The sequence below is a fragment of the Meleagris gallopavo genome, chromosome 1 (assembly GCF_905368555.1).
Source record: "Meleagris gallopavo chromosome 1, MGAL_WU_HG_1.1, whole genome shotgun sequence".
Classification (NCBI taxonomy): domain Eukaryota; kingdom Metazoa; phylum Chordata; class Aves; order Galliformes; family Phasianidae; genus Meleagris; species Meleagris gallopavo.
In genome coordinates this window covers 165,730,433-165,742,212 of record NC_139404.1, presented here as the reverse complement: position 1 = coordinate 165,742,212, position 11,780 = coordinate 165,730,433, and the positions used below count along the sequence as shown (strand labels likewise).

Sequence of the window (11,780 nt, the reverse complement as noted above, 5' to 3'; positions counted from 1 at the left end):
GTAGGCCTGAGGGTGTAACTGGCGTCTTCCCATCCTCAGGGCACCGTGTGGGCTGCCCCTGGTGCTGTCTGCACCAGCAAGTAGTCATCCCAGATGTAGGGATGGGAAGAAGCTTGGCTTTGCTATGTGAAGGGAGCAAGAGCCACTTTTAGGAAGGTCATTCTCCAAAAGTGCCCAGCCAAAAAGACATTAGATTGAAGCCCAGGCCTTCCAATTTGTTGTTCAGTTTTGAGCAAACCAATCCCGTGGCAATAATGAATATAGATAGAGGCTGTGCACCTTTTGCTTATTTAAGGTTTTGATGGCAGAGTCATCAAATCATAGACAAATCGTCAACCGTATCCCAACCATGCCCACCAACCACATCCCTCAGTGCCACATCTACACAGTTCATGAACACCTTCAGGGATGGTGACTCCACCGCCTCCCAGTGCAGCCCATTCCACTGCCCGACCACTCTTTCAGAGAAGTTTTTCCTGACACCCAGCCTGAGAGTCCTTGCACCGATGCCCTGTAGTGTGAGATTTGCCAGTTTGAAGCATTCGTGCAGCTACCGACTGCACACTGGCAGTAAATAAATAATAAATAGTTGGATGCCTGCCGTTACTTTGGGAACAGAGAAAAGGAGACATTTAAGCAAATCAATTCACTCGCTTGTCCTTAAGCCTGTCTGGAAATATTCTCCAAATCTCTTTCCACACTGCAAAAATTATCTCTTCATCTACAAGTGAATGTAAAGAACTGAGAGATACATATTCCTCTCAGCTTTGATGTTTTCTGGGTGGGTTGTGTCGTCAGCTGTTCCAATGTTTGCAAAATTCCACTTATTTATCTATTTTTATGCACAGCTCTCTGCAGCCTGGCAGAGCTGGTATTGCAGTATTGATTCAGGAGCTCACAGCAGTGACCACCCGGTCCCAGGCTGATGCAGATGCTGTACATGGGCTGCTCCATCCCTCACCCCCAGAGCTGAATCGCTTTTAAAATGAGGCAAAAGAAGAAAGAAAAGCTACTTTCATCTGTTTTGAAGGGGGGAAGGATAACAAAGGCTAAACGAGCCATATGAGTACTTAGTGAGCAATCCTAAAGAGCACCCTGATAGGAAGTTCTGGCAGAGAGCTAATTAAATTAGCCCTCTTTGATTTATTAACAAGCAGAGCAGCACAACACAAAAGATTGTCCCACAAAACAAACGTGCTTTCCTATTCCCTTGGCTGCTTCAGTGCATTTGCCTCCCAGATAACCTGGTGGTGGGAACTCTGCTTTGACGAGCCCCAGTGGCTCAGTAGATCTTCCTGCCCACCAGCACAGATACATGTCAGTAATGATACACAACAGCATCTTATTATTTTTTTTTTCTTTCTATGCTTCCCTAATTCCTTCTTTTTTAATGCCTAAGACAACCTAATGGCTAATTAGTAATTTCCTGCCCACCAATATGCGAATGAATGAGAAGCAAAAGCCTTCAGCATGTTTAATTATTCTGTTGATTTAGAAGCCACTTTTTCCCAGCGCAGTCCTTCCCCGTGCATGTGTTTCCATGCATCACACATTTCATTATTTTTAGGAGCACACTCTGTACCTTTGCATGCTCTTGTAGCTCCAGCATCCCGCACCTACAGCGTTCTGCATCCAACCCAGACATGCTGCTGACTTTAAAAGGAGTTACCCCAAGTTACAGCGGACCCCACGTCCGCTGATGTCTGCTGGTTTTTATTTATTAGTTCATTTGTTTGCAGGGGCAGGGCGCACTACTTGTGCGCTGGGAATGTCTTTCCTGTAAAGGAGCAGAATATAACATTAACAAAGCATCAGAGAGTGACAAAAACTGAAAGCAAAGCCCGCAACCGCACAGGCGTGAATCTATTTATATAGTGAGCGCTACTTCTGCTTCACCCTGCGAGGAGCTGTAACTCCCTCTGCATATGTGATTTTCCTCCCTGCCTGCACAACGCAGCCTGCTTCACCTATTCCTGACATTTTCCTACAGTTTTGTTGGTGGGCTTCTCTCCTACCCGTTCCATTTATCTCCGGTATTAGGGCGCCCTTCGCTAAATGAAGCCAATTAATAAATGGAGACGTTAAGCAATCAATTGTGCCTGCCTATCTCCCCAGCCCTGCGTACTCCCGGCTGTAATCGCAAGATAAATGCGATGTGCTGATGTATGGTAATGTTCAATAATACATTCTCCGCCAGGCTCGATTCATCAGGGACTTTCTGGAGGGGAGGCATTCGTTATTGGCTGTCTCCGGACCTCAAGGATAACAGTTCTGTCCTTTCCATTGGCCGACCCACTGCTGCAAGCCTCTTCCCGTCTTATTTTGATGATGAATATGAAGGCATGCTGAGCCGTGCCGGAGCGCAGCGCTCGCCGACCGCACTCCCTCCCGGCCTCAAGGACTGCGGGGCTGCCTCGCTGCCTTCCCTGCCCACCGCTGGCAGCAGCAACCCCCGAAGTTGGGATGCTTTTCTTCACCCAGTGCTTTGGGGCTGTCTTAGATCTCATTCACCTGCGTTTTCAACACTACAAAGCGAAGAGGGTTTTCTCAGCCGCCGGGCAACTCGTCTGCGTCGTCAACCCAACGCACAGCCTGAAGGTGAGCCAAAGAGATTTGCTCTCTCCCCATTTCTCTGCTCCTTTGCCCTTCCTCCCCGCTGCTGCCATTTCTCCCCGGGGAAGCATGATGCTCCGACAGCGCGGGGAGAGCGTGGTTATCACCACGCAGCCCCAGCAGAGGGATGGATGCTCACAGTGCTGCAGGAGCACTTTGGGGATGAAGGAAGGAGAGCATCCCGCAGCCAGAGTAGCTGTAGGCAGCCACTGGTCCCCGCATTGCCAAAGTTTCCCATTCATCCACGAAACAAGAAGGCATGCTGTGAGCATTTGGGGGGGGAGGGAAGGAGAGTAAAAAGTTAGTTTGATGAATTAGTATGTTTTCTTTTAAAAGGCTCTGGTGTGGCTAGTGCTGCCAGTGTGTGACAGTGTGCTGATGGTGTGTGACAATGTGATGCTGGGGAGCAGGGCAAGGGGGCTCCCCCACAGCCCAGGGGTGTCTGCCTGTTGTCCATGCTTCCTTTGGGACAGAAAAAGCAGTTTTTGCCTCCCGAGGGGAGCCTGAAGGCATTCTTTGGGCACTGAAAGCTTCCTTCGCCCTCTGCAAGGTGAAGCTATTTTAAGGCGGGAGAATACATTTGCCTTAATGCAAAACTATTTATAGAGCCCATAAAATACTTCTCTTGTGAGCATGGTTCTGGATTTACACTGACAAAGTGTCAACAGTTCCATCTACACCAAAGCCCTGATGCTTTCACACGGAGCCACAGCAGTGGGTAAGACGGTGGCTGGGGGGCTTCAGGAACTACATGGCAGCAGCGAGGGACCACCTTTAACACAGTGACTCCTGCCATGCTGAAAGCCACCCGCAGACCTGACCTGCACAGCAGAATCAGAAGGGAATTTAATTCAGGACAACTCACCCAGGCTGGATGTGGCTCTGGGCAGCTTGGTCTGGTGCTTGGTGACCCTGCATATAGCAGGGGGTTGAAACTAGATGATCTTTGAGGTCCTTTTAAACCCAGACCATTCTATGATTCTGTGATTCTAGTATGTCTGGCTCTGCTTTCCCACACTAAGAGGTCTGCTGGTAGGGTGACCCCCCCTTGGGGCAGCATCCCCCTGATGGGAAGAGCAACACCTCAAGAAAGCAGATTTCTGGACCTGGGTTTGCAGTGTGGGGCAGGTAGAGGTGTTTCCCAGCACAGCAGCAGCTTGGAGAGGGTTCTCCTGCAGGGCTGCCAGGGGATGTTTTGGGGACAGCTTGCCTCTCGTGTCATCACATCCTCCGCCACTGCTGGCACTGCTCAAACATCCCACAGCCCTCTCCTTCTCTCAAAGGGATCTTTCCGTGCAGATGGGCAAAGCACGCTGCTGGAAGAAACAGCCACCCCTGTGACTGCGCAGGGAGATTTGGTAAATGAGTGCTTCTGTTCCTGACTCCTTTAAATGAGTGCCTCCCGCTACTTTTGTCTGCAATCTGAATTATGGAGAAAAAAAAAAAAAAGCCCTTGGCATCCAATAGTTTTTGAAGGTCATGTTACAATGGCACAGTCTGACGAGACACCCCACAGCCACACGGTTCACTTCTCTCCCCTGTGATAACTGGGACAGAACCTGATTTTGTCAGTTCACCTCCTCCCAAGCTGCAGATTCACTTCACTTACCTTTAAAAGTGCCAGAAGAAAAGTTAGAATCACAGAATATCCTGATTTGGAAAGGACTCCTAAGGATCACTGAGTTCAACTTGTGATGCTTCTGTTCCTCTCCATTAAACACATGGGATATTTCAGCACATTAAAATCCCTCATAGCCAAGCTCCCCAATGCCAGGACTCAGAGCCCAGCAGAGAGGTGAGTGATCTCAGTACAGTCTTGCTTGGTGCAAAGCTCCCTCAGAAACAAACAGAAGCTTTTAGGAAAGGTGCAATGCGCAAATGAAGCACAGTGATCAGGCTGAAATTTCACGTTCCCCCATACATCAGCAGGCAAACGGAATCAGCTGACACAAAACCACTGTGGATGGGAAGAAAAAAAAAAGTGGTACACCCTAAACAGTCAGCTCATCCTCCCCCCTAGCATGCAGAAGGTTCACCTTCCATGGGCAGGGCACCTTGTCCAAAAGCTGGTGCCAAAAACTGGGTAGAGGAACCTGCTTCTGCCCTGGGGCTGAACCTGTTCCTCTGTGGTGGATTGTGGTATTATGGCTACTTGATGTTTTGGAGTCTATTACTTCCAGCTGGGTCACTGCATCTATAACATTTTGCTGACAGCCTCCACATCTCCCTTAACAATTGACAAGCGGAGTGAAAACTGTATTAAGGTTCACAGTTGATGAATACGAGCCTGCTAGGAAACAAGGGCCGGGAGCAAAGTCATTCCTTCAAAGCTTTAATGATTGTGCTCACCCCACAATTGTAAGTTCTTTGCAAAGGGATTATCTCCTTCTGTGTTTCTGCAGCACGCTGGTGAGAGGACTGTTGGCAGATTTGTGCAAATGATGAATGATGGGCATCCTGTTCTGCTGTGATTGTGCACCTTGACATCCCTCACACAGCCCAGGTCCCCCATCAGTATGCATAATCCCACTGAAGTCCAACCACGGCAGAACACACGGAAGGCTCAGAGATGTGGCTGGCATCCCAACCCCCACTGGTTGTGATGGCAGTTGGCCACCACAGCGTGCATCAGAGATTTGGCACCATGGATCTCAGTGGGAGGCAGAGGACAGGCATCCACCAGGGCCTGTCTTACACAGCACTGAGGTCACAGCACCCGTGTTCAGCCAGGTGCTGCATATGGCTCTGTTAAACATATCCTCTTTATTCCAAGAGTTATGAGCTTATGAAATTATAGAATGACTTTGGTTGGATCATCAAGTTCCAACCCTCCTGCGCTGGGAAGCTGTTTTAACTCTCCTGAGTGCTGGAAAGAAATGTAATGTTCTTGTGAAAAACACTCTTCCCCATCTCTGTAGGACTTAAAGAACTCATTAAGTTAAGAGAAGATGCACAGGTGAAGGAGGGCATAAATAGTTTAACCTTACATTCAACAAGGATCTCAGTGCTGTTTATTGGGTCAGTCTGCATTCTAGAATTATTTAATGTGAGAAGCATATCTACACTGAGTGAGTGCATTTGAATCCTATTCTAACTGCTTGGTTCTGTGCACAGTGGCAGCCAAATGGCTTTGTAATCCATTTTATATCCAGCAGGATTAAAATGCTATGGTGCACAATACCCCCATGAGATGTACTCTTACACTCGGTGTAAGCAAGGATATGGGCATTGCAATGTGCAGCTCACAGCCTCTGGCCAGCCCCCACCAACATCTCAGTGCAGGGCTGGAGTCTGGGGAAATCAAATGGTGCTTTCCCATCTGAAGCAACAGGATCCTAACAGCCAGGGCAAGAGAGGCTTTGGTAGCCCCAGGCTGCCTGCAAACCCAGGGTCTTGTCTCATGGTGGGGACAAGGGAACACTGGGCAACTAAACTCCAAAATCCTTTTGTATGGAAGCAGCAAGCATATAATGATGGGTACCAGGAGTTCTTCCATCCCATAACTCACTTATGTTGCAGACCCATACACGCGCATCACATGGTCCATAGCATGGGAGTGCAGAGTAGCATGGGAAAGCAGAGCAACTGCAAGCTCCATCATCAGAAATCACAGCAACCTCTGGGAGAATGGGGAGTGAGGGGAAAAGCCACTGAAGTTTCTGTGCTAAATGTTCTTTGCCCATGTTGATGGGTGCTATACCTCTGGTTAGAAGGATGCAGGGAGAGAGGGACATCAGTTTCCTTCCCTACACATGGATGGAGAATTTGGTTTGGGGCTGGAACTGCTGGTATGAATTTTAATACTGAACCCGACCTGACTGCAGGATGCATCAGGTCAGTTGTCATCCACAGGAGATGGTGCAGTCATGGTAATGCTAGAGAAACCCCTCTCCCCTCCCTCCTCATGGGATGTTTGGCAGCAGGGATTAGGAGCAGCAATCAGACACATCACATTGTGCTCTAATCCTCCTGCTCTGAGCTGGCTCAGTATAGACATGCATATACATGAGCCATACACAACAGTCCTGACACCTCCCCCAGGAGCAATGCTGCCCCAAAGCTATTGCCGTTGCAGACTCGTGGGGTGCAGGAGAAATCAAGATGTTTTAATAAAAGCCTTGATTCTGTGAAATGAGTCGTGAGGTCTCAGTGTGCTTCCAAACAGATGTAAGTTACACCCAGAGATTCCCATCATTAGCACAAATCTGCGTGATTTGGCAGTTATGTCTGGATAGAAGCCAAGCACTGAGCATGGTCCTGCAAGACCCAAACATTCAAAAGTCCAGGTCCAGGTCTTTGAGCATCACTAAACTCCTCAGAGTCAGAATTTGCAAATAGTACAGGTTTTGTTCAGAGTGAGAGAAAGGAGCTGCTGGGCTGTGCCCTGCCTCCACAGGGCTTTGGCACTCCCTGCACATAGGGAATCTCTCATCTTGTCCTGCCTGGCTCAGAGCTGAGGCTTTAGGTAGCCCTGGCATCCCCCATGCCCTCTTCTATCAGCATCTCCTGGCTTGGTGTGGACCAGAGAAAATCAGTGAATCCTGCAGAAGTCTTTGCCCAGCTTTACTCAGGACTGAGAGAGGCAGTGGGAAAGATGTGCTTTTCTGCTTGTAACGAGGACCCCTGCAATGCCAGCTTGTTCCTGGCCCTCAGCTCTCCATCCCCTGCTCTCTCTGAACAGGGGAGCAACTTCCATCTCTGCATGTATGTGCTTCATTTGGAAGTGAGAAGCAGGGATTTGGGAAGTTAAACACCTCATCAGGCTGCTTTATTTTTCCTTTTCTTCATAGCTTGTCTCTTTTCATTAGGTGCCATTTCTTCTGAGCTATCCTCATGCTGCACATTGCTGCCTATACAAAACCCTTCAGGCAAAATATTCTCTTTGTCTGTCATTCAGTAAGCTAATTTTGCCTTTTTTTTTTTTTTTTTTTTTAACTCCTGCTGAAGGAAAGCATCACTAACTTTACTGCAACTTTGGGTCCCTTCTGTGCCTTTAAGCTCCTTCAGAAGAAACCACAGTCATTCGAACCTCAGCTTGTTTGGTGACACAGATTTCCACACTGACTGTAGAAGTTCTGTTTTAAAACAATTACCAGCAAGATGGGGAGAGCTACAGAATTAAGGGAAAGGTTGCTAACAGCACTTTCATTCTGACAAAGAGTCACAGAATCATAGAATCATAGAATGGCCTGGGTTGAAAAGGACCACAATGATCATCTAGTTTCAACCCTCCTGCTGTGTGCAGGGTCACCAACCACCAGACCAGGCTGCCCAGAGCCACATCCAGTCTGGCCTTGAATGCCTCCAGGGATGGGGCATCCACAACCTCCTTGGGCAACCTGTTCCAGTGCGTCACCACCCTCTGAATGAAAAACTTCCCCCTAACATCTAAACTAAACCTCCCCTGTCTCAGTTTAAAACCATACTTTACATGCTTGCAAAGTGCTGTTGCTCTTAGGCACTGGACAGCAATCCCAGCAAGCAGATCCTGCTGGTGGACTCCTGGCCACATGTTGTCACACAGTGCAGAGAGCCATGACTACTGTTCATTCACCAGTGTTGGTGAACCATGGATTCATAGAATTATATTATAGAATTATTTTATAGAATTATATAGAATGACTTACATTGGAAGGGACCTTAAAGCCCACCCTGTTCCAACTTGAGTGACCTGCTGCCCACAGCCACCTTCAGCACTGCTCAGCTCTCCCAATGTTCTGATCTAGGAGGGGAAGAGCACTCAGGTGCTGCAGATGAATTGCCCGACACATTTGCATGTACAAGTCATAGAAGTTTTATTTATTTAGAGGCATTTCTGAGCATCACATATAACATTAATACGTTAATAGATTTATGTTTAGCTCGTCTTGTTACTCTCAACAATGACAAGAAAACATTGTAAAGAGAATGTCAGAGATCTCCAAGTGCTTTGCATGTTTATTTCGATGTGTGTTTTCCTTCCAGTTTGGCCTCTCCAGTAGAAAATATGTCATATACTCAGCTTTGCTGTTGTAACTGGTACCGTACACATGCAAACACTGAGCTCCAGAGTGAATTGCCCATCCGGGCACTGCATGGCAGAGATGAGGCACAGCTCCTTGTGAGCTTCTCAAACACAAGATCACACAGTGTCTCGCATCAAGTGTCAGCTGAATTGGAAAGAGAAACAGAGAAATGGAGCACAAATGAGACAGAAAAAGATGAAATTAGTAACCTCCCCTTGTGCAGAAAACAAATAAGCACTTGAAACAAACAAGGAGTTGGAGCAGAAAACCACATCAGTAAAGGGTGAAAATGTTCTTCCGCTCTCAGGGACCGTCATGTAGCAAATAAGCCAAGAAGTAAGAGAGACAACAGAGTGGATCACCATCACATGAGGATCATACAGGGCAGCGATGTGACAGTCAGTATTGTCCTCAGCTCAGCAGGAACACCCAGGGGTGCAGGGTGAAACGCATGCACAGATTCCAAAATATATCTGTTTTGTAGGGTCACATCCCTTATTCAGACGCATCTATTCTCATAGCATTCAAACTGGCCTGTTTTAGGCAAAGCAAGCAAATAAACCATGAACACTGCCACCATTGCCAGGCAAGCATGGAAAATACCTACATGAAAATGAGAGGTGTATCCATACAAGGGAGGCACTCAGCAATCCAAGGATCAGCAAAGAAGACTGACACTAGTAAAAAAGGATCGAGCAGTGCTGGTTATACAAGTACCTGATGATTTAAACTCATCAGAAATACAAGTCCTTAGGGTAGTCCACAGCCCTGGGATTGTAGGAGCTAATAAAAAGAGTCTGCATTGAAAGGAGAGTCACTGTGGCAAGCGAAAGATGTCAGAAGAGAGTGAGAAGTATTTCAAAATACGCTGTGGGATGAGCACCCTCATTGGTGATCACAAGCAATATAAATAAAAAAAAACAATCTGAAGAGGGAAGGATAGGTTGTTTGACATCTGTCTGCAAAGACTTTTCACCCCAGGACAACACTGAGCATCTTCCTAAAGAGCACTGAGTGACTTCCGTGGCGCAAATAATCCCCTCCACCAGCTCTGCCTTTCATTCTCCTTATGGGATAGCTGCCAGCAGAACAAACTTACACTCAGTTTATTCAATTAACTGCTTCTTGATTACATTCCCCCTCCAGCAGGATCCCTAATGCTTCAGAGCTGGTTTTCAGTGCGTGCACTGTGTTAATTAGCTATGCATAGTCGTACAAAGCAGAGAGGCGACATAGTTAGTGTCATTTCCCTTCCCTGCCTGGATTCTGGCTCTGTGCATAGAAACACAACGTGGCTGAGGCTGGCAGGGTCCTCTGGGTCCCTCTGCTCCAGCCCCTGCCCCAGTAGGGACACCCAGAGCAGGGTGCCCAGGGCCACATCCAGGCATCTCTGGGAGATCTCCAAGGAGGAGACCCCACAGCCTCTGGGCAGCCTGTGCCAGTGCTCCATCACTGCACAGCACCGAAGGGCTCCTGGTGTTCCCAAGCTCAGTAGAGCGTTTTCTCCTTGATCAATGAAAGCCACGGATGCTGCCCAAATTCTGGACTTAGGGTGAAATAGCATCACTTAAGATGAAAAATTGATGACTTATCTGATTTTTTAGGCTAATTCATGGTTTGTAGATCATGAAGGTGTATGGATGATCTGTGTTTTTTCTGGGACATTTTAAAATATCATCAGCCTACATGACTCAGGGTAGAGAAGCACTGAATTTGGTTGCTCAGAGAGGTGGTCCCATCCCTGGAGACCATTCAAGATCAACTTGGTCAGGGCTCCAAGCACCTGATCTATCTAAAGGTGTCCCTCTTCATTCAGCAAGGCTGAATTAAATTGTCTCTTCCAACTCAAGCAATCCTATATTCTATGACTTCTTGGTCCCTAAGAGATGCCACTGCACTCGAGCAGGTGCAGCAGAGAGGAGCATAACCCTGCTCCTCACTCCACCTCTACTCATTTCACGGGCCTTGGCTGGTTGAATAAGAGTTGGCACTGGTATGCCAGACTGCATAGGCAGCTGTAATGTGGGCTTGTGTTTCCCATCTGTTGTAGGAATGGAGCTTTCAGTGGTGAAGGCACTGGGATGGGGAATATCTCAGGCCACTGCAGCAAGCTTCATCAAAGGGTATCTGACACGAGCCCGAAGCATCACTCCTTCAGTCATGCTTTGCTGATTCTTAAGGTTTGGTGGCCAGGGGGAGATGTTTGCACTTCACTTCCTCCCCTCATATTCCTACAGTGTATCCGTGGTGTGGCCAGAGGCTTATCTGGCTCATTGAATTTCCTCTCTGCCATCTTTCTGGAAGATGTTTTTGGGGGACAACTCTACTCCTGGTGAATCAAACAGTATCCTATATAAGTAGCTTTCCCAAGGCACATACGGGAATCTTTCTTCCAGATGCAATACCCCTGTTGAATCTCAGAGGTCTAACCCATACAGGAAATAATGAAGCTTTAAAAATAAGCAAAACTTTTTCCTGGGTTTCTTCTGTCACAGAAAATATTTCAAAAATGAGACTCAAAAATACTGAGGTCATGCAAGGTTGCACAAATGTAACTGATGACTTGCAAGTAACTGATTATACAGGCTGAATTTTCTTTCAGGCTGTTGGTAGAAGATGAAAGAACTATCAGAAGACAGATCTGAAGTCAGCTTAATCTCCAGTTGCTTCATATGGCGGTTGGAGATAATTTAGTGTTGCAGGTACACATGAGCTTACTAGGGAGGTCTCTTAATAATTTTTAAGCTTTAAATGATTTTTTTTTTAATAATAATAAATCAGTGATTAGGAAAAATTATCCCAGTTTACTAACAAATCCAGGCTGTATTTTGGTATTTTGATATTTTGCTGCTTTAATTGAAGGAACTTTAATTTGCCAGAGACCAATCAACAGCCTGTAGCAAAGAGAACATGCTCTGATGAAGCAGATGCTGGAGAATGGAAGACCTTTTTTTAGTCACTCAAAGGGAAAACTAATTGATGCTGAAAGCTGCCTTTCAGCATTTTTTGTGGTAGTAACTTTTGTTTTGTGACTTTTACAGCACAAAAGAAACTTGTAGGTCAAGTAGCTTCTGTGTTGGCTTTCATGCAAAAGGGCAAGCTGCATGCTGCTGTGTCTGCAACCTGGGTGCTCAGTAAGGTGTGTGCCTCCTGGGGTTTGCA

At 47.0% G+C, this 11,780-nt stretch overlaps 1 protein-coding gene across 1 annotated transcript in view; it reads left to right on the top strand.

Annotated features, from left to right (window-relative positions):
• Positions 1 to 2,272: 2,272 nt before the first annotated feature.
• Positions 2,273 to 11,780, top strand: part of SIAH3 (siah E3 ubiquitin protein ligase family member 3) — a 38,484-nt gene continuing 28,976 nt past the window's right edge. The window contains exon 1 of the mRNA XM_085216888.1: positions 2,273 to 2,598. Within this exon, the coding sequence (XP_085073014.1) occupies positions 2,464 to 2,598 (135 nt within the window). The 5' untranslated portion in view covers positions 2,273 to 2,463. The remainder of the gene's footprint in view (positions 2,599 to 11,780) is intronic.